Source organism: Schistocerca cancellata, chromosome 4 (genome assembly GCF_023864275.1).
Source record: "Schistocerca cancellata isolate TAMUIC-IGC-003103 chromosome 4, iqSchCanc2.1, whole genome shotgun sequence".
Lineage (NCBI taxonomy): Eukaryota > Metazoa > Arthropoda > Insecta > Orthoptera > Acrididae > Schistocerca > Schistocerca cancellata.
Window position 1 is genome coordinate 638,988,735 of NC_064629.1, and position 23,478 is coordinate 639,012,212.

A 23,478-nucleotide genomic window follows, 5' to 3' on the forward strand; every position below is an offset into this window, starting at 1 on the left:
TTCTGTCCTGTACCAGATTTCGTACCATTCCCTATTAAAGCATGCCTTTATTTCCTTATTCGAGTGGATCTTGTGCCCACTATCCTCTTTGCCTGATCATATTCGTATATACATAGAGCAGTCTGTGATCGACAGTCAGTAAACGTAGGCACAGTCAGCACAGCTTAGCTGCTTCAGATAGGAATGTTCATCGAAAGCGACCGGTACAGAAGTGAGGCTGTGCCAATGGATGGCCTTTTCACCAGCTCGGGTGGCATGGGACAGCACCTCAGCCAATGCGTTGGTTCATTAATTTAAGTTTTTATTATTACTGCAGGCGGCACCTCACTGTGCAGGAACAACCGTGGCAGCCCGGTCGACCCAAGCCGAATACACTTACTAGCAACTATGCTGCACTATGCTGTAAGCATACGAACTATCTCGCGACCTCGAAGGAAATGTAGCCCGTAACTGCATGAAATAACAGAATTCTAGCTACCTTTTTTTAAAAAAATCTTACTGTATATGAAAATCTCATTCTGTCTGTGCAGTTAATTCTGCTAATTTAGTAGTGTTTTGCAGAACTGTGGTTAGTAAGCACGCAGTGGTACCATTCAAGGCTCTTGACACAAATCACAATTTGCAGGGACGTGGGAGCCATAACCCCGCCACTGGCCCAGCATCGGACAGAACGAGCTTCGTTCACGGAGGCCTGGAGGGAGGCTACACCTTCATCGATTCTTCGTACCCGCGCAGACCTGGAGACGTAGCACGACTCACCAGCATGGAATTGCAGGAGACAGGTGAGCTGCTGCCCATGAAAGTGAAGCCACAAATTTCTCAGCTGCGTCGGCACCTCGGCACAGTATCCCACATGAAATGAAATATCCATTATCGAGAACTAAGCAAAAGAAATAATGCTTTCTTGAGTGGTTACACTTGACCTGTCCGCCCCGATAGCTGAATGGTCAGCACGGCGATCTGTCACGCCAAGGGGCCCGGGTTCGATTCCAGGCTGAGTCGGAGATTTCCTCCGCTCAGGGAGTGGGTGTTGTGTTGTCCTCATTATCATTTTATCGTCACCCTTGGAAGGCAACGGGAAACCACCACTGCAATCACTTCCCGAGACGCCCATGCGGTAGACCTCTCTGACGGGGCTTCCCCCATGACAAGACCTGCCGTAAGGCAGAACACAAAGTTTTTTTACACTTGACCTGCGTTATGTGAGACACGCAACGTTTACGTGGAGAGCCCATTTACACAAATCCACTCTCGTAGCCACAACGACTCTTGTTTTCAATATGTAGTCATGGAGGTACGATCAGTCACCGTTGACTAGCGCATAGCTTGCTCCATTGTTTGATGCAGAATTACAGCTGACATGTACTTACAGATCCGTCTAATAATGTTCTCAATGGAAATTTAACCGAGGTATATTTATTATTTATAATATTTTGGTTGGTTTCACTCCTTTAGAATGACGAGTGACTTGTTCAGTACGTCTTCGTTGTTCCCAGTATCTCCCCATTGTCTCATTCCTCCTGATCCTCTCTCCTTCCGTGCTCTTAGATCTGATCCTAGTATCACCCCACCTGTAATTTTCCACCGTTTTCCTGCACTGTTGTGTTGGATTTTTTTCCCTTCATTGCAAGTGTTTTCCAACCTTCCCTGACTATTTTCATCCAACTGTTCCCTGTCAAGTCTGTAGAGATCCATATATATTTCATCAACATCCATCTTCATGATATGCTCAGCAACTCTTAACCCTCTCTTCCGTATCATATTTTAAACTGATTCCGTACGCTCATCTAGTTACTGTATTGATCTGACTGAAATACGTTGTTAATGATAATGAAGAGGATAATTCTCTAGCTGATGTTGTGCAATGTACAGAAATACAAGATAACAGGCTTTCTCTGTTTCAATCTAAACATTCCTTTGTGCGAAACTTAGTCATTTTAAAATTGCGTTATGTTCATATATTTGTCTGCTGGGAAGAATTAAGATTGTTAGATCCTGACAGCGCCAGCATATCTTGAAATTTCCAACGCCGCACAGGTGGAGCATTGCCTGTGTGTGTGTGTGTGTGTGTGTGTGTGTTTGCGTGTGTGTGTGCGTGCTATTCATGGACAGATCAAGAAGAAACAAGTTGAACTCGTCACTGTGGTGTGAAAATTTTACGTACTTCAAAAATTCTGAGCATATCTGTGACTTGAATTGCTGGTTTGCCACGCGCTGTTTGGGACAAGCCAGTAAGTACTACAAATAGCCATGTTCGAGGTGATATACTCTTGCCTTCCTCTGCCGTAAGAGACGACCTATGTAGACATTTATAAGGAGACCCACTGTTTGAATACTGAATCTGAACCACAATGCAAATTGATGCTTTTCATATTCACGAAGTGGGATCAAATCATGGGCCTTTCGAGCGGGCAAGATGATGCAGTGGCTAGTCACTGGACTCGTTATGGGGAGCAGGCGACTCAAATCACCCTCTGGCCATCCACATTTGGTTTCTTCTGATTCGCCAAAATTTCTTCAGGCCAATTCCGCGAAGGTTCCTTTGAAATGGCATGGCTGATTTTCCTCTCCATCTTTCCCCAATCCGAGCATATAAACCGTCCCTTATGACCTCGTCGTGGAGGTGACTTTAAGACTAATCTTTTTTCCTTCTCATGGACCTTTAGATTTAACAATTACCATGTAACCACTACAACACACGTGACGTGAAAGTAGTAATCTTCAGAACATGAACAATTTGAATTTTTAAACGAAACAAAAAGCATTATAAGCGGTCGGATTAGCTTTGCCTGTAGATCTTTGCTATTAAGGAAACATCAAATTTCTCACGCTTTCTCGGCGTGAGTGATTAATGGCGTTCTTCCGGGTGTTCAGTCAAGTTGTGGTTTCCATTTAATGAACAGCATTTCGACGATCGACACTCGTCTTCTTTCGGTGCAGTGAGTAAACGCAACAGTACAACTTGTAACTCGTGCAGAGGATGACTGGTTCGGTCGTTGAAATGCATTGAGTTGACAGAAGTCATGGCATAGCGATATGTACATGTACAGCTAGCGATAGTATAGCGAACACAAGGTATAAAAGGAAGGCGCATTGGCGGAGCTGCCATTTGTATGCACGTGACTTATGTAAAAATGTTTCCTACTTGCTTATAGCCGCCTGACACGAATCAAAAGAATTTGAATACGGGATACTAGCTGGAGCTAGAGGCATAGGACATTCCATTTCGGAAATCATTACAGAATTCAGTATTCCGAGATCCACCGTGTCAATAGTGTGCCGATAGTATCAGATTGAAGCATTATCTCTCACCACGGACAACGTAGTGATCGTCGGCCTTCACTTAACGACCGAGAGCAGCGGAGTTTGCGTAGATGCGTCAGTGGTTGGTTGGTTGGTTTGGGGGATGAAAGGGACCAGACTGCTACGGTCATCGGTCCCTGATGCGTCAGTGCTAACAGACAAGCAACACTGCGTGAAATAACCGCATAAATCCATGTGGACGTACGACGAATGCATGCCTTAGGAAAGTGCGGCGAAATTTGTCGTTAATGGGCTATGACAGCAGATGACCGACGCTAGGGCCTTTGCTAACAGAACGACATCGCCTGCAGCGCCTCTCATGTGTTCATGACCATATCGTTTGGACCCTACACGACGGGAAAACCTTGGCAAGGTCAGATGAGTCCCGATTTCAGTTGGTAAGAACTGATGGTCGGGTTAGCGTAGGGCGTAGACGCCCCGAAGCCATAGACCCAAGTCGTCAACAAGGGACTGTGCAAGCTGATGGTGGGTCCATAGTGGTGTGGGCTGCGTTTACATGGAACGTACCGATCACTGACTGGAAATGGTTATGTTCGGCTACTTGGAGACCGTTTTCAGCCATTCATGGACTTCACGTTCCCAGACGACGGAATTCTTATGGGTGACAGTGGACCATGTCACCAGGCCGCAGCTGTTCGCGTTTGGTTTGAAGAATATTCTGGACAGTTCGAGTGAACGATTTGGCCACCCAGATGACCCGCCTTGAATCTCATCGAACATTTATAGGACACAATCGAGAGGTCAGTTTGTGCACAAAATCCTACACCGGCAACGCGTTCGCAGTTGTGGACGACTATAGAGGTAGCCCGGCTCAATGTTTCTGCAGAGGACTTCCAGGGAATGGTTGAGTCCATACCAAGTCGAGTTCCTGCACTACGCCGGGTAAAAGGAGGTCCGACACGATATTTGCAGGTCTCTCATGACTTTCGCCACCTCAAGGTATTCTGCATAAAATGGAAACAACAACTCGATTAAACACCCGGAAGTAGACTATTAAGCATTATATATCTTTTGTGTTTAAACTTGTACAGATCCTTATTGGCATAAAGCCTGCATGTTTGATAACAGGAACTTGGTGCATCGTTGTCTTCAACCGGTTACATGATAACAGATATAACCATAGACGAGACTCTTCTAATCATTTTTATATTTTTGTCTTCTGTGTCACACATGCCTGTAATTGTTTCTACGGTATGTTCTGTCCTCTGTAAAGGGGGTTGCTGATAACGGACTTTCGCGTAATCCTGGTCCGCCGCTAAAACTAAATGGTACAGACAGCAAGCAGGCGTGGCCATTACATTATTGAAAATGGCATTCTCCCATGTTACGAAGGACGTGGAGCACCGATTAGATAGGCCTAATACGTTTGTAGCCGAACTGATATGGTTATGACATTTTCAGCTCAGTAGAAGATCGTTCCATTATCTCTCTGGAATCGTGCCATACATTACGTTATTTTAACAGAACTGGTAGAAAGCTAAACACCAGCTTTGTTGTGGCGAATTGTTTGCGTTAGATCAGGCATATGAGAATATGTGAAAAGTAAAATGGTGCGTTTTGACTGGAAATGCTAACAAAAGGTTTTCTGATCTTTCTAACTTCATACGGAAGACAGGACAGTTTCTTGCTCGTACGGAGAAAACGATTTTGATTCGCCTCCTTAAAAAAAGGAGGACTCAGTGTATCTGAGAAACTTTTACCTTACTATAGTTGGAAACACGAACGATGGCGGTCGAGTTTAGGGTCGTTCTGCGCACCAACCTCACGTGTTCTACGAAAGCCAGTGAGCGTGCAGCAGTGTTCTGAGCGCTGTGCTTTGAATGCTGTTTGCAGTGCGGCCATTTAAAGAGATCACAGAGAGTTATTTATTGAATTTTTATTCCATTTGTTGCGAGTAGTCATGGCTGATGGTGGCGGTAAGCGAGAAATTTTACACAAGCAAGCGAGAGACATAAATTGCGGGACACATGCGTACATCGAGCGCAAAGGACGCTTATGCGCGAACCGCAACTGTCTCTTGGAACCGGCAACAAAGCATTCCCCGTCCTTGTCTCGACCTGTGCGAACCGCCATCGTTCGTGGATCCGACTACAGCTGCACAGGAAAGTCCTGGGAGTGGGTAGTCTGGTCCATCGTCGCTTTCTGCATATCCTAGAATCCAGATGATTACTTATTCGCTTTCAGCATTGGTTCAGGAGATACCAGTTTATTCTTGACAATATATCTCTGCTGGAAACGGCTATTGAGCAGGCTTTTCTATTCAACAATAGGAGTGCCTCTGAAACCACAGAAGTCCTACAACACTAACTGAAGCTTACATGCGTGTCTGAAATACACTGTTGACGACCCACAGCTGTCAGAAATAAATCGAAAGTAATCCGCCGAATGCGAATTTCTTGGCATCAGCGCTGTGAGTTATAGATCTACTACCCACTACTGACATACGAAAATTTGTGATGGACCAGGAATCGAACTCGTATTTTTCACTTATTGCGAATGGTCTCCTTAACAACTCCAGCTGTCTGTGTACACTGCCTGGACTAATCCAAAATCGAATGTGTCACACTGTCTACATTCTTATATCGCAGTCCACTGAATTCATTACCTAATGCTCGCAACATTACTTGGATTCCTGCAGCAGGGAAAAGGAGACAACGAGGAACGGAGACCAATGTTGTTATCGTCGTGTCCCGCTTAGGCTTGTAAAACTTACATGCATATACGACAAAACAGAAACGGTTGACGATCCACAGCTGAACGAAATAATTTGAAATTAATTTGCTGAACATGGATTTCTTGACATCAGCAATATTAGGTATAGATCTACTACCCAATAGTGACATATGAAAATCTGGAACTCGAGCCCAGATTTAAGGATGAAGGCGGTGTTGTTTTTGTGTGGGGAGCGTGTACATACAGCTGTAGTGGTTAAGGCGAACGATAGCTAAAAGCGGCAAATCCGATTTCGAGTCTCGGCCCAGTACAAATTTTCATATATCATTATTGGCTGGTAGAGCTATACCTAATATATCTGATGTCATCAAATGAATTTCGACTAATTGAGGGCGTAATATCCTTGGGTAGTCCTACTCATAATTAGGGAGTTAGCAGAAGGAGCACTAAAAACAGTCTGAATTTAGAGACTGTCATGTTTCAGTCGCCTTGGCGGTTTTATACAAGGTGGTCAGAAAGAGTCTGAAACGCTTGTAAGGGTGTTGAAGGGTAGTTTGTGCTGAAAAATTATTGCTCAGGACAAAATTCTATGCGTTGCGCCGTTTCCGAGTTAATTAACATTGAAGTGGCCCTCCAGGGACGGTGTCACCAAATGCGATATGGATTTAAAGCACGGGTTCACGGAAGTAAATACTATGAGACACTCTAAAACGTAAGTAAATATTATTTTCAACACAAACTTATGGTTTTTTAACTTGAAATTCCATATTGTTTTTTACGCAATCACTAATATGAAAAATCACAAAAGGAATGGCGTCGGTTCCAGCGCAATACGTCAATTACATACGAAGAAATCGTAAAGCTAATTTGACGCTTGAAATAATCGAAATGCGCCGCCATTGCACATACTGAGATCCAAGCACGAACCGTACGTTGCTCGTAATCGCGATGTGATTGACGCATTAAGATGCAGCAAACACTGTAATTATTGCTATTTACACTTTGTTATTAAGTGGACTGGAAACAATACAGATGTGTAGTCATACGAGCGGTTCTAGGCGATTCAGTCCGGAACCGCGCGACTGCTATGGTCGCAGGTTCGAATCCTGCCTCGGGCATGGATGTGTGTGATGCTCTTAGGTTAGTTAGGTTTAAGTAGTTCTGAGTTCTAGGGGACTGATGACCTCAGATGTTTAAGTCCCATAGTGCTCAGAGCCATTTGAACCATTTTTTTTTTGTCCAGTCATACACAATGAAAAATAGGAAAAGGGTTTACTCGTTCGTGCTTATTGATCTTTACTACAGTAATAGAATGGACATAACAGTAACTAAAACCCAAATATCACCGGCCATGATAAACATAATTAATGGCTGACCCAGGATCTAATAGAGAGCATGAGGTAGTTCTACGTAGGTGTGTGGCTGGACATCTGTATTGTTTGTATCCACTTAATAACAGCGTAAATAGCAATAAGTACATCGTATGTTGCATCGTAGTACGTCAATCACATCGCGATTTCGAGTAATGTGTTTCACGCTTGCATCCCGAGATGTGCAATAGCGGCGCGTTTCGTTTATTTCAAGCGTCAACTTCACTTTGCAATTACTCGGGATGTAGCTGACGTTTTGCGATGCAACCAACGCCATTCTTTTGTGATTTTTCGAGTTACCGAAAGAAATAATACGTGGGGTCTATTTAAAAAAACGTAAGCTTGTGTTGAAAATAATATTAGCTTATGTTTTAGAATGTCCCACAATATTTACTTTCATGAGCCTTGTAAGATGAAAATGTGATGTAACGACTAAAGGTGATGCATAATCTTCTCGCCATTAGAGCAATAATGAACGTATTCAGGAAATAAAGCGTATGAAATGAAATTGTAATACGGCCGAAGTGGCCGCGCGGTTCTGGCGCTGCAGTCTGGAACCGCGAGACCGCTGCTGTCGCAGGTTCGAATCCTGCCTCGGGCATGGATGTGTGTGATGTCCTTAGGTTAGTTAGGTTTAACTAGTTCTAAGTTCTAGGGGACTAATGACCTCAGCAGTTGAGTCCCATAGTGCTCAGAGCCATTTGAACCATTTGAAATTGTAAGTGTTCCACAGAGACCATGTGCCGAGGCGAGAATTCCTTTTGAAAACTGAAACCTGAGTGATGTGTAACGAAAGCAGAAAGTTCATTTCTTCATAATGCAAATTTATATACGAATATCTTGACATACTGTTCTTCTGAACTCAAAATAATAGAACGAAGGACAAAACGCAATTGTCAGCAGATGGTCGCATCGACGGTCCGTCATAAGAGCTTAAAGCCTGGGTCGTTACTTGGTTGCCAGATGGAAAAATAAAAAATTCACTGGACGCTGTACGTAAATACCAATTATCATCAAAGCACTTCGTCGAAAACTTTTTCTGGAGATAACAAAATAAACATCTTCTAAATCAATAGACTCCTGACGGAAATAAGTAAAGAGATGGAACAGAAACTGGCAGCAGACATTCGAAGTACATTTTCACCTCCAAAGCTTACATCCTGCTTTGAAATAAAATGAACCTTAAATAAAGGAAATGAAGATTCTTCTACCTGTTTTACAGGTCCAGTCTTAGGCAGTTTCATTCAGTAGACCAGCCTCCTATTCTGAATATACAAAACAGACATGTATTGGAATGGGCACCACACCAAGAAGGTCAACAACAATCTTGAGACAAGATTCTGGTGTTTAATTTTCTATCAGTGCTCCTTTAATAAAGTGTTATGTAACGAAAAAAAGGATGTCAGCACATGGTACATAGGAGAGTAAATAAGTACTTCAGACGCTACAACAGATTACGAAATCACATTAAATTAAGGGAAAAAAACACAAAAGAAAAAATGGAACAAATAAGTTAGAGTCCCATATCACCATTTTCTTTGTGCACCGATATTTTCAGGAAATTTGCGAAGTTTTCACTATATTTCCTCCGTGTTTGTTCCTTACCATGTTGATTCCACGTACGTTCCAACAAATGCAATTCATCAGACGTTTTTAGAGAGAATATTGCGTGAATTATGTGTCCGAAAATTCAGGTCGTAACATTTTTCTTTGTTTTGGGGTGGGCATTCCATTGTGGTATGATGGCGTCTGATACTGGGATGTGTTGCATAGCGACTCTGTTCATAGAACGCAGCATTTCTCTTGCTGCGTTGCAGATTATTTGAAATTTACGGCACTCAAAACGGTATTCAGTTGCATTCTCTTGCGCACACATGTCGCATTTACTTGATCGTATTAGGTGAACTGAAGAGAGTTAAGAGCTCGTAGGTATAGTGCGATTTACGACCTTGTACTATCTTGCACGCACGCTCTCAGGTAGAACCTCGGACGCAAGATTTTTCCACAGTTTTCCACTTGAGCCGTGGCAGTTGCAAATCCCATTTATTCCCGACTGGAGATCCACGAAGTGCGGTAGTGATGCCTCCGACTTTGTTCCCTCGCGGGTCACTGTGTAGAAGGTAACTGGTGTCGAGGTAAAACCAACCCACGAAGTTCAGCACATCGCGGATGTCGCTGACTTGGGTTGGAGCATCCAGTTATTACGGCCGGAATTTATTAAATAATGTTGCTGTTGGACTGTAAGAACATTTTTCAATTATTAATTTGGTGTATTTGACAGGACGATAGTAAGGATCGAATCCGAGCAAAGGCTGAGCAGTCTCTTGGAGTACCATCTACGCTATAAGAAGAACTGAGACTAATCATATCTTGTGGACAGTTTGAATTTGCGCGCGCCACGGCGTGATTGGCTAATGAACTCGGAAACGGTGCAACGCATCGATTTTTTTTCTTAACAACTGTTTCTCAGCACAACCTACCCTGCAGCAACCTTACAAGCTTTTCAGACTCTTTCTGACCATCCTGTTTTTTTCTGGAGATGTTGAGTTTCTCGGCCTCATTAGAGGTTAGAAGATTACATGGCTACCACACATCAGGGACCTGATAATAATGTCGATCGCAGCACTTAATATTTAAAAATTCATTACAGTTACTACATGCAAAGCAAACAAAACCCTTCAAATACTGATTTATAGAGCCTTTGCGTCTTTTGATTTAAAAAAATGGTTCAAATGGCTCTGAGCACTTTGGGACTTAACGTCTCAGGTCATCAGTCCCCTAGAACTTAGAACTACTTAAACCTAACTAACCTAAGGACATCACACACATCCATGCCCGAGGCAGGATTCGAACCTGCGACCGTAGCGGTCGCGCGGTTCCAGACTGAAGTGCCTAGAACCGCTCGGGCACATCGGCCGGCCCTTTTGATTTAGTTATGGGTTATGGTGTATGTGTCCGCCAGACTATTGTGCCTGAACATATTGAATGCAATGCACCGTAAGTGTATTATGCTGGTTACTGGACCTTTATGACCACATCTATTCCCAGGCTCTAAGTGAAAGGGTGCTGAAACAAAACTTCACACTGAGTGGCAGCTCTTTTCAGTGCGACAAGCATATGAAATATATTCCATACATCAGGCTTCTGTTTAACTAACTGTTGGTCACCCAGCCACAGAACGACTCTTTAGTAACGACCTGAAACCATCAAGCCACTTTGGGATTCGTGTAAAGAGTGAATACTACTATTTTACCTCAGGGTTGGAATAAATTATGCTCTGGATTCTTAGGAGGCCGCCGAATTCTTTTAAATTCGACAAATTTTAGGAATGTAAATTCTAGATCTTGCTTTCTCAGTACTGTACACGAACTTTAAAGTTTTAAGATCACGTACTCAGATAATTGAAAACAGTATGACTGCTTTGGCTGCTTGATGTTATTTTTCTGGCCATATCTTCATGATTCATCTGTTCGGATACTTTCACAGAGTACAATGTTGCAGTGAGTAATTTTGCTGAGAGTCCCACAGTGAGCGCCGTTTGATGTAATGGGCAATTTTGTTTTCTCCCAAGCCCACGTTTGAAGTTAATTTGTGTGGTAATGGATTTTTACTTTAGCCAACTGGAGAAACAGTTCTCCGTTGATTTCTTGCATCAACTGAAACTTTGCACTAGAGTGTGGCACCTAAAGTCAACATAAAATAAAAGAATTAGGCATACAAGGTGCAAAAATGGAGTTAAATATATTATTAGATATACTGTAATTCCATCTCGTCCTGGAACACAGATGAATTGATAGCCGTTATCCTTTGTAGAACTTATTCTGATCACTTATCATCTTTCATTCACACATTAACAAAGGAACGCAACGACGTTGGCATCACGGATTTACTTCAAACTTGGTACACCTTTAGTAGGCCATTAAAGCAACATAATGTGCAAGTAGTAAGGAGCATGGCACTGGCAGTTACGAGAAAATCACAAGAGAAGTTTTACACGTTTATTATGTAATTGATGTATCCGTGCGTAGGGGGCGGAAAGTAGAGGCATGGTGGTCCGGTGGGTGTCGTTCGTGCTACGTAAGACGAACATGTATGAAGCGATGTTTCGACACGTGCTCAAACCTTCATTTTTGTAGTACAAGTCTAAATTCTGTGATATTCAAAAAAATTGCACTAACGTCGATTTGCAGTAGGGGTTTGGAACACATACTGTATTTGAACTTTATGAAGCACCTCCAAGAAAACGATTTATTGACACATAGCACGGATTCAGAAAATATCGTTCTTGTGAAACACAACTAGCTCTTTGTATTCATGAAGTAATAAGTGCTATCGACAGGGGATGCCAACCATATTTTTAGATTTCCAGAAGGCTTTTGACACCGTTTCTCACAAGCGTCTTCTAACCAAACTGCGTGCCAACGGAGTATCACCTCAGTTGTGCGACTGGATTCGTGATTTCCTATCAGAAAGGTCACAGTTCGTAGTAATAGACGGAAAGTCATCGAGTAAAATAGAAGTAATATCCGGAGTTCCCCAAGGAAGTGTTATAGGCCCTCTATTGTTCCTGATCTATATTAACGACATAGGAGACAATCTGAGTAGCCGTCTTAGATTGTTTGCAGATGATGCTGTCATTTACCGTCTTGTAAAGTCATCAGATGATCAAAACGACTTGCAAAATGATTTAGATAAGATCTCTGTATGGTGCGAAAAGTGGCAATTGACCCTGAATAAGAAAAGTGTGGAGTTATTCACATGAGTACTAAAAGAAATCAGCTAAATTTCGATTACGCGATAAGTCACACAAATCTGAAGGCTGTAAATTCAACTAAATACTTAAGGATTACAATCACAAATAACCTAAATTGTAACAGTCACATAGATAATATTATGGGTAGAGCAAACCAAAGACTGCGATTCATTGGCAGAACACTTAGGAGGTGCAACAGGTCTACTAAAGAGACTGATTACACCACGCTTGTCCGCCCTATTCTGGAGTATTGCTGTGCGGTGTGAGATCCGTATCAGGTGGGACTGACGGATGACATCGAAAAAGTACAAAAAAGAGCAGCTCGTTTTGTGTTATCGCGAAATAGGGGAGATAGTGTCACAGACGTGATACGTGAATTGGAGTGGCAATCATTAAAACAAAGGTGTTTTTCGTTGCGACGGGATATTCTCATGAAATTCCAATCACCAGTTTTCTCCTCCGATTGCGAAAACATTCTGTTAGCTCCCACCTGCATATGGAGAAATGATCATCACGATAAAATAAGTTGTCCGCCGCTCGTGGTCTCGCGGTAGCGTTCTCGTTTCCCGAGCACGGGGTCCCGGGTTCGATTCCCGGCGGGGTCAGGGATTTTCACCTGCCTCGAGATGACTGGGTGTTTGTGTTGTCCTCATCATTTCATCATCATCCAGGAAAGTGGCGAAATTGGACTGAGCAAAGATTGGATCATTGTACGGGCGCTGATAACCACGAAGTTGAGCGCCCCACAAACCAAACATCATCATCATCACGATAAAATAAGAGAAACCAGGGTCCGCACAGAAAAATGTAAGTGCTCGTTTTTCCCGCGTGCCGTTCGAGAGTGGAACGGTAGAGAGACAGCTTGAAGAAGGTTCATTGAACCCTCTGCAAGGCACGTTGTTGTGAATAGCAGAGTAATCACGTAGATTTAGATGTGGATACACAATTCATTCTTGCTACATTAGCATTGTCTCACCCCTACATAGGTTAACTGCCAAATGGGGACTGCCTCTGTGTCTGCAGCTCGAAGCCAGGTGCAAAGTAATTCCAGATACCTTAGCTGATTGCATGTATAAGGGATTTCGCAAATAACGACAAGCACCCATTTTCCGGAAATCTCTATGCGTTTCTTTACTTACTTATTGATAATTATGAATATACACTCCTGGAAATTGAAATAAGAACACCGTGAATTCATTGTCCCAGGAAGGGGAAACTTTATTGACACATTCCTGGGGTCAGATACATCACATGATCACACTGACAGAACCACAGGCACATAGACACAGGCAACAGAGCATGCACAATGTCGGCACTAGCACAGTGTATATCCACCTTTCGCAGCAATGCAGGCTGCTATTCTCCCATGGAGACAATCGTAGAGATGCTGGATGTAGTCCTGTGGAACGGCTTGCCATGCCATTTCCACCTGGCGCCTCAGTTGGACCAGCGTTCGTGCTGGACGTGCAGACCGCGTGAGACGACGCTTCATCCAGTCCCAAACATGCTCAATGGGGGACAGATCCGGAGATCTTGCTGGCCAGAGTAGTTGACTTACACCTTCTAGAGCACGTTGGGTGGCACGGGATACATGCGGACGTGCATTGTCCTGTTGGAACAGCAAGTTCCCTTGCCGGTCTAGAAATGGTAGAACGATGGGTTCGATGACGGTTTGGATGTACCGTGCACTATTGAGTGTCCCCTCGACGATCACCAGTGGTGTACGGCCAGTGTAGGAGATCGCTCCCCACACCATGATGCCGGGTGTTGGCCCTGTGTGCCTCGGTCGTATGCAGTCCTGATTGTGGCGCTCACCTGCACGGCGCCAAACACGCATACGACCATCATTGGCACCAAGGCAGAAGCGACTCCCATCGCTGAAGACGACACGTCTCCATTCGTCCCTCCATTCACGCCTGTCGCGACACCACTGGAGGCGGGCTGCACGATGTTGGGGCGTGAGCGGAAGACGGCCTAACGGTGTGCGGGACCGTAGCCCAGCTTCATGGAGACGGTTGCGAATGGTCCTCGCCGATACCCCAGGAGCAACAGTGTCCCTAATTTGCTGGGAAGTGGCGGTGCGGTCCCCTACGGCACTGCGTAGGATCCTACGGTCTTGGCGTGCATCCGTGCGTCGCTGCGGTCCGGTCCCAGATCGACGGGCACGTGCACCTTCCGCCGACCACTGGCGACAACATCGATGTACTGTGGAGACCTCACGCCCCACGTGTTGAGCAATTCGGCGGTACGTCCACCCGGCCTCCCGCATGCCCACTATACGCCCTCGCTCAAAGTCCGTCAACTGCACATACGGTTCACGTCCACGCTGTCGCGGCATGCTACCAGTGTTAAAGACTGCGATGGAGCTCCGTATGCCACGGCAAACTGGCTGACACTGACGGCGGCGGTACACAAATGCTGCGCAGCTAGCGCCATTCGACGGCCAACACCGCGGTTCCTGGTGTGTCCGCTGTGCCGTGCGTGTGATCATTGCTTGTACAGCCCTCTCGCAGTGTCCGGAGCAAGTATGGTGGGTCTGACACACCGGTGTCAATGTGTTCTTTTTTCCATTTCCAGGAGTGTATATATGATCTAATAATTAAATTTAATTAAAACAGTAATTAGTCATACAACACGAAATTCAGTAAAACTTCGTGCAAATACACGTGGTTTTTTGAGTTATATTACTTCTCAAATGTCATGTAAATTAAATAATATGGCCAGTGATGAAAATAATATACATTGTAAATTAACAGTGAGTGGGAGTCGAAGCGTCGCTATAAACACGTTCGTTTTACAAAGCTCGAACGCTAAACACTTCAGCACCATGAACTGTAACATGCATCATCTACGCACAGGTACATCAGTTATATAATCGACACGTAAAACTTCTCTTTCGATTTTCTCGGAATTACCAGACTAGTGCACCTTACTACTTGCACATTATGTTGTTTTAATGGCCTGCGAAAGGCGTACAAAGTTTGAAATTAATCCATGATCCGAACGTCGTGGCGTCCTCCTGTAAGATTAAAAACAAATCAAAACATAAAGGGACAACTGTATTAGTAATCATTTAAGGGTTGCTTTGGTGGATGTTGGTTATTACTGTGAGCCGAACAGAGCATTGGCAGATGTACTTTTAGTTGTGTGCTTTAGTGTATCAGTCAGTGCTTGCTAACATGCTGACATGTTCAGTGGTTGTGCATGTGTTTTGGCAGGCAGCATATCTGGATGACTGGCAGTTGTGTGCCTATGACAAGACTGGACCTCTGGCATTAGTGACAATGGTTCCCACTGCCTGTGTCTGTCCTCATATACAAAGCTCTGAGTTACCTGCAGGCCCAGCACCAAAACGTTCTACGCTCGGAGTACATTTCTCTGGGCGTATACACACACCTGACTAGTCAGTTCAGATAATTTGTTAGGAATTTCCGTTCCTGTTGCACAACGCCCCCTCTTCCCGCACTCTCGCTAAGAAAGATCCTTTTTAAAGATGTCCCTACGTTATCTTGAGTAATTTTTAATTTGATAATATCTGCAAACTCTGTGTACCGTTGAGTCGTAAATTTTGCTGAGTTCCTTCGACTCTGTCTTCACTTGTACTACTATCTTGATCTACAGACGAAAACTTGTACTTGGTGCTAGTATTTTCTGTTTGACTACAAGAATTACACTCTCTGGTGCGCTCTGGGGCAGCATTGTCCAGTTAAATGCTTCTTCTCCCTATCTGGAATCTGATCCTCTCATACAGAAATATCAGTTATAACTGATCGGGAAACCACAGGAGCGGATGAGGTGTCGCAAAGGGATGCAGTTTCACATGTCCTCCGATTTTCTTATCCCACTACTTATATCCCTCCCCCACCCTTGTAGCAGCCAAAACAGTCCAGAACATACAGGACTGTCTTGTTTTGCTACAACAGCGGGGAGGGGGGGAGTTGTATTTTGCTATATACCGGGCGTTTTGCCTGTAGGAGTGATACAGTTGAAGAACGTGCATTCCGGATTCACTGTCACTCTGTTTAATCAGGTTGTACAGAAATGAAAGTTAGAGGCACTGGTACTAAGGGACAACAAGTTGCACAAAGTAAAATTAACAGTCTAACATGAAGTCCCTACGTCTGGTCACAGAGACTGAACAAAGTCACACTCACATCTCCCGCTTTGTATTGGACAATCCCCCCCTCCCACATAGCGCCATCGGAAACTTCAAGCTCACCTCGTTGAAAACGTGTAAGGGAGGGATGCCTTTTCTAGAACGTTCCCACCATTTGCTATAAATTCTTTCTCAAATAAAGACAGCTAGATACAGTTTAATGGCTCTCTTCCAGGATGACAGTTCATTGTCTTAACAACAGTGCCATCAAGTCCGACCAATAATTATAAGGATTTTCTAGCCATAACAGCAGGGTAGAGAGGTTGCATTTTGCTACATGGCAGGCGTATGATAATAAGGGGAGAGAAACAAGCTGAATCAGCAGCCAAAGGTGCCCTTAGGAGTGACCTAATTGAAGAAAGTTACTTCCCCTGGCAGATTACAATCCCTCTGTTTGACCAGAAGATGTCCGCCCCTGGTAGCCGAGTGTTCAGCGCGACGGAATGTCATACCTAAAGGCCCGGGTTCAGTTCCCGGCTGGGTCGGAGATTTTCTCCGCTCAGGGACTGGGTGTTGTGTTGTCCTTATCGTCATCATTTCATCCCCATCGACAAGCAAGTCGCCGAAGTGGCGTCAACTCGAAAGACTTGCACCAGGCGAACGGTCTACCCGACGGGAGGCCCTAGCCACACGGCATTTTCATTTCCATACCAGAAGATCATGCACTAATGGGGGAAAAGGTGACTTGGGTAAGAGACAGCAAGCGCCATATAGTGAAATTAACAATCTAACCATGACATTCCTAGTTCTGTTCACAGAGATCGGATAAAGTCACTCTCACTTGGCTCCATATGGAACAATGCCCCCTCACACAGTGGTATGGGTAAAATTAAGCCAACCTAGTTGAGAAAAGATAGGGGAAAGAAGACTTATCAAAGGAACCTTCCCATTATATGCTTTAAATTACTTGTAAAAATCACAGAAACTCAAGTCAGCATAGCCAGATAGAGTTCAGCTGCTTTCTTCTAGCACACAAGTTCATTGTCTTAACAGCAGTGCCATCACGCCCGGTCAAATGGTATTATTCAAAAAGTACACAGAACTAGTTCCTCTTAGTAGATAGCAAACAATTCGTCATAGTGTATTAACACACTTTTTTATAGTTTTGTCTTATATTAAGTTAATGGACTCTCAGAATAAGTTCCGGACAATCTTTCAGTATCTCGTTTTATTACAATGGAAGACATTAAATTTCTAATGCTAACGACCCTGTAGCAGTGGTAACACCGGTTCCCGTCAGATCACCGAAGTTAAGCGCTGTCGAGCTTGGCTAGAACTTGGATGGGTGACCGTCCGGTCCGCCGATCGCTGTTAGCAAGCGGGGTGCACTCAGCCCTTGTGAGGCCAATTGAGGAGCTACTTGATTGGGAAGTAGCGGCTCCGGTCACGAAACTAACAACGGCCAGGAGAACGGTGCCCCTCCATATCCGCATCCAGTGACGCCTGTGGTCTGAGGATGACACGGCGGCCGATCGGTACCGTTGGGTCTTCAAAGGCTGTTCGGACGGAGTTTAGTTTTGAACTTCTACCATTGTGGCGGACGGCGATGGGGATTCAATACTGAAGTTGTTGAGTGTTTTTTCTGTATTACGATGACATGTATTTGTTCTTTGTTAACACAATCTTGCTCTTTCTATTATTCTTATAGGGCCTGACTCTCCAAAATGCCTTCGATTTTGGACACACATGTACGGGAATGGTATCGGAACGCTAAGTGTGATTCTGAGCGACGCACGTGAGGGCCAAGAGAAACTGTTGTGGAGCCTGTCAGGTGAGGCGGGCAATGCCTGGTATCAGGCGGAAGTTCCCATTTCGTCACTCAATCCTTACAAGGTACTGTAACCTCTCACTATAATGTTACCAGCATTTCAGCTAATACACGGTCCAGTCACATTAATCTGACCACGGTATATGTTAGACGTCAACGTCTAATAACCACTCACTGACGGCAGTTGGCAGCATAAGCACTGGAGGACATATCAAGAGCGTCGGATAGATGCGGGAAACAGTGCAGTCGTTGAAGTAATGCGGAAACGTAGCGAATTATTTGACGTCCAGAAAGACACGATCATTATCTTTAAGGCTAAGGGTGGAAGCATTTCCGAAACGGCTAAGTTTGTAAATTTTTCGCGTGCTGCCATGGCCAACGTATAGCATGCGTAGCAAAATGGCGCTATCCAAAACTGGCTCCGAGGCAACTGTGGTGCACCACGGACCATACATGGCAGGTGTGGACGACGGCTGCGGAGATGTGTATGGGCGAATGGACGTGCAACTGTCGAGCAACTGACCGTCCAAATGAACCAAGGAACTACCAACAGCATTTCACCAACGACCATACAGCGAAATTCGCTACGTATGGACCTCTGAAGCAGGCGCCTGCTTCATGCACCTACACCACTGGCCATTAAAATTGCTACACCACGAAGATGACGTGCTACAGACGCGAAATTTAACCGACAGGAAGAAGATGCTGTGATATGTAAACGATTAGCTTTTCAGAGCATTCACACAAGGTTGGCGCCGGTGGCGACACCTACAACGTGCTGACATGAGGAAAGTTTCCAACCGATTTCTCATACACAAACAGCAGTTGACCGGCGTTGCCTCGTGAAACGTTGTTGTGATGCCTCGTGTAAAGAGGAGAAATGCGTACCATCACGTTTCCGACTTTGATAAAGGTCGGATTGTAGCCTATCGCGATTGCGGTTTATCGTATCGCGACATTGCTGCTCGCGTTGGTCGAGACCCAATGACTGTTAGCAAAATATGGAATCGGTGGGTTCAGGAGGGTAATACGGAACGCCGTGCTGGATCCCAACGGCCTCGTATCACTAGCAGTCGAGATGGCAGGCATCTTATCCGCATGGCTGTAACGGATCGTGCAGCTATGTCTCGATCCCTGAGTCAACAGATGGGGACGTTTGCAAGACAACAACCATCTGCACGAACAGTTCGACGACGTTTGCAGCAACATGGACTATCAGCTCGGAGACCATGGCTGCTGTTACCCTTGACGCTGCATTACAGGCAGGAGCGCCTGCGACGGTGTACTCAACGACGAACCTGGGTGCAGGAATGGCAAAACGTCATTTTTTCGGATGAGTCCAGGTTCTGTTTACAACATCATTATGGTCGCATCCGTGTTTGGCGACATCGCGGTGAACGCACATTGGAAGCGTGTATTCGTCATCGCCATACTGGCGTATCACCCGGCGTGATCGTATGGGGTGGCATTGGTTACACGTCCCGGTCACCTCTTGTTCGTATTGACGGCACTTTGAACAGTGGACGTTACATCTCAGATGTGTTACGACCAGTGGCTCTACCATTCATTCGATACCTGCAAAGCACTACATTTCAGTAGGATAATGCACGACCGCATGTTGCAGGTCCTGTGCGGGCCTTTCTGGTTACAGAAAATGTTGTACTGCTGCTCTGGCCAGCACATTCTCCAGATCTCTCACCAACTGAAAACGTCTGGTCAATGGTGGCCGAGCAACTGGCTCGTCACAATACGCCAGTCACTACTGTTGATGAACTGTGGTATCGTGTTGAAGCTGCATGGGCAGCTGTACCTGTACACGCCATCCAAGCTCTGTTTGACTGAATGCCCAGGCGTATCAAGGCCGTTATTACGGCCAGAGGTGGTTGTTCTGGGTACTGATTTCTCAGGATCTATGCACCCAAATTGCATGAAAATGTAATCACACGTCAGTTCTAGTATAATATATTTGTCCAATGAATACCCGTTTATCATCTGCATTTCTTCTTGGTGTAGCAACTTTAATAGCCAGTAGTGTATGTTGACTGCTGTTCATCAGCGACGAAGGTTGGGATTTGCGCGCCAGCACCGCAACTAAGCGTCCACTGAGTGGTGACAGCTGGCATTTTCAGATGAATCACGTTTTATGCCTCATCGGACAGAAGGCCGTTGGCGTGTACGGCGTGAAACGTCTGAGAGCAATCAAGGAGGGAGCTTTGTGGTCTGGGAATATTTCCGTGGTATTTCGTGGGTGGTCTCGTCATTATGGAAGGCACAATGGATCAACACAAGTATGTACCTATCCTTGGAGACCATGTCCACCCATACACACAGTGTTTTTCCTCGGCACGATGGCATCTACCTCCAGAACAATGCGACACGTCACACTGCTCGCAGTGTACGTGTGTGAGTCAGAGAGCATCAGGATTAGTTCACCGTACCCCCTGGCTACCAAACTCCCGAGATTTAAACTCAATCGAGAATCTGTGGGACCATCTCGATCGAGCTGTCCGCGCCGTGAGTCATCAACCGAGAAACCTAGCACAGCTAGCCGTGGCACTGGAGTCGGCTTGGCTCCGCACCCCTCTCTATGGATAACATCGGAAGTTCACTGAGGCTTTATGTGGATGTTGCTGTGGTATATCGAGAGGTTGTAACAATGGAAAATTGTACTGAAATGCAGGAGGACCTGCAACGAATTGATGCATGGTACAGGGAACGGCAATTGAATCTCAATGTAGACAAGTGTAATGTGCTGCGAATACATAGAAAGAAGGATCCTTTATCATTTAGCTACAATATAGCAGGTCAGCAACTGGAAGTAGTTAATTCCATAAATTATCTGGGAGTAGGAATTAGGAGTGATTTGAAATGGAATGGCCATATAAAATTAATCGTCGGTAAAGCAGATGCCAGACTGAGATTCATTGGAAGAATCCTAAGGAAATGCAATCCGAAAACAAAGGATGTAGGCTACAGTACACTTGTTCGCCCACTGCTTGAATACTGCCCACCGGTGTGGGATCCGTACCAGATAGGGTTGATAGAAGAGATAGAGAAGATCGAACGGAGAGCAGCGCGCTTCGTTACAGGATCATTTAGTAATCGCGAAAGCGTTGCGGAGATGATAGGTAAACTCCAGTGGAAGACTCTGCAAGAGAGACGCTCAGTAGCTCGGTACGGGCTTTTGTTAAAGTTTCTAGAACATACCTTCACCGAGGAGTCAAGCAGTATATTGCTCCCTCCTACGTATATCTCGCGAAGAGACCGTGAGGATAAAATCAGAGAGATTAGACACCACACAGAGGCATACCGACAATCCTTCTTTCCACGAACAATACGAGACTGGAATAGAAGGGAGAACCGACAGAGGTACTCAAGGTATCCTCCGCCACACACCGTCAGGTGGCTTGCGCAGTATGGATGTAGATGTAGATGTACCTTCCAGTACCTCATCAGTCTCTTCCTTCGCGTCTCGCAGAGGTCGGCGCTGCAAAAGGTTGTTATTCAGGCTTTTAACATGTGGTCACATTAATGTTACTGGACAGTGTATAACTTCTGTAATATACTTGACAGTGACACTAGTTTCGGTTTTAAGTATTCCAAATTCATATGGTTGACTGGAAGGTGATTTGAGATGCTTACATCGGTATGTTCTCTAAGGCACAGCATATTTTTGCAACAAAAAGGTTCATAATTACAGGCTCCGCTCCGCAAGCAGTAATCTACATGTTTTTACAAACCGAAATCATTTACGAAAGGTTCTAGTGTTACCGATAGAACTCGTATCAATGTACAAGGGTGGTTTGAAAAGTTCTCGGAATCACCACGAGGGGTCAGCGCTAGCGCAACGAGTTGTTCACGTGAAATTCATTGGCTGGTTCAAATGGCTCTGAGCACTATGGGACTTAACATCTTAGGTCATCAGTCCCCTAGAACTTAGAACTAATTAAACCTAACTAACCTAAGGACATCACACACATCCATGCCCGAGGCAGGATTCGAACCTGCGACCGTAGCAGTCCCGCGGTTCCAGACTGCAGCGCCAGAACCGCACGGCCACCACGGCCAAATTCATTGGACTGTTGCCTGTAAACACGTGCCACGTCAGTGCTCTTGGAAGAGGGCTGTGGCGGTGACGTGGCTCTGTTGTTGTTCCCGTGTAATGATTTGCGAAGATGGAAAAAATCGAGATTCGAGCACTGATTATGTACTTCGTAAACAAAGGTATGAAAGCAAAGGACATTCATGCCGATTTCCAGAATACACTTGGGGACTCTGCTCCTTTACATTCAACTGTTGCCAAGTGGACAAATGGATTCAAATTTGGTCTGGAGAGCTTAGGACTTAGATGATGATCCGCGCAGTGGTCGGCCAAGATGTGTCAATACTCCAGAAATAATTGCAAAAGTATACAAAATGGTCATGGAAGATTGCCAATTGAAAATGCGTGAAATTTTTCACGCTTGCCAGATGTCATCTGAAAGGGTATATCACATTTTAATTGAAGAATTTTGAAGAATTAGAAATGTCGTGTGACTAGGGCCTCCCGTCGGGTAGACCGTTCGCCGGGTGCAAGTTTTTCGATTTGACGCCACTTCGGCGACTTTACGCATCGATGGGGACGATATGATGATGATTATGGCAAAACAACACCCAGTCCCTGAGGGGAGAAAATCTCCGACCCAGCCGGGAATCGAACCCAGGTCCATAGGATTAACATTTTGTCTTGCTGACCACTCAGCTGTCGGGGGCGGACAAGAATTAGAAATGAAAGAATTATCTGCAAGATGGGTGCCGCGACTCTTGACGCGCGCCCGCACACAAATGCCGTCTCCATTGCAAAATTGCACGAACTAAGGCATGAATTGTTGCTACACCCGGCTTATTCACCTGATATGGCTCCGTCGGACAATCTCTTCCCAAAACTGAAAATTTTTCTTGGTGGACGAAGATTCACTTCAAACGAAGAATTGATAGCCGGAGTTGACAACTATTTTGCAAGCCTGGACGAAACTCATTTTCAAGGTATTGGAACATCGTTAAGACCAAGTGCATTAATCTACAAAGAGACTACATTGAAAAATAAAAAAGAGTTTTGCTGATGTAAGTACTTCTTTTCTATTCAGTTCCCAGAACTTTTCAAACTACCCTCGTACAAAAGTTACCAACTACCCTTGAATTTCTACGAATTGGCCTGATTGTTTGAAAAAAGATCTAGACATAAGAGGGGAGATAGTTTATCAACTTTTGAGCATTGTAGAAAAGTTCCATCACGGAACAGCTCACTGAATACATACATTTCTGTCTGCTGTAGCGACTGTGGCCTTGCTGACCTTGCTCAGAGTCTAGAAAAATCTAAAATTGTAAAATTAATTACGTAAAAACTCTGTAGTTTCAGTATACAGGGTTAGTGACTAACAACTAACATCAGTGC

At 44.8% G+C, this 23,478-nt stretch overlaps 1 protein-coding gene across 2 annotated transcripts in view; it reads left to right on the top strand.

Moving 5' to 3' along the window:
* LOC126183235 (MAM and LDL-receptor class A domain-containing protein 1-like) overlaps positions 1–23,478 on the top strand; it is a 433,083-nt gene that overhangs the window by 239,544 nt on the left and 170,061 nt on the right. For both annotated transcript variants that reach the window (XM_049925025.1, XM_049925024.1), the window contains exons 8-9: positions 626–782; positions 17,925–18,109. In XM_049925025.1, the coding sequence (XP_049780982.1) occupies positions 626–782; positions 17,925–18,109 (342 nt within the window). The remainder of the gene's footprint in view (positions 1–625; positions 783–17,924; positions 18,110–23,478) is intronic.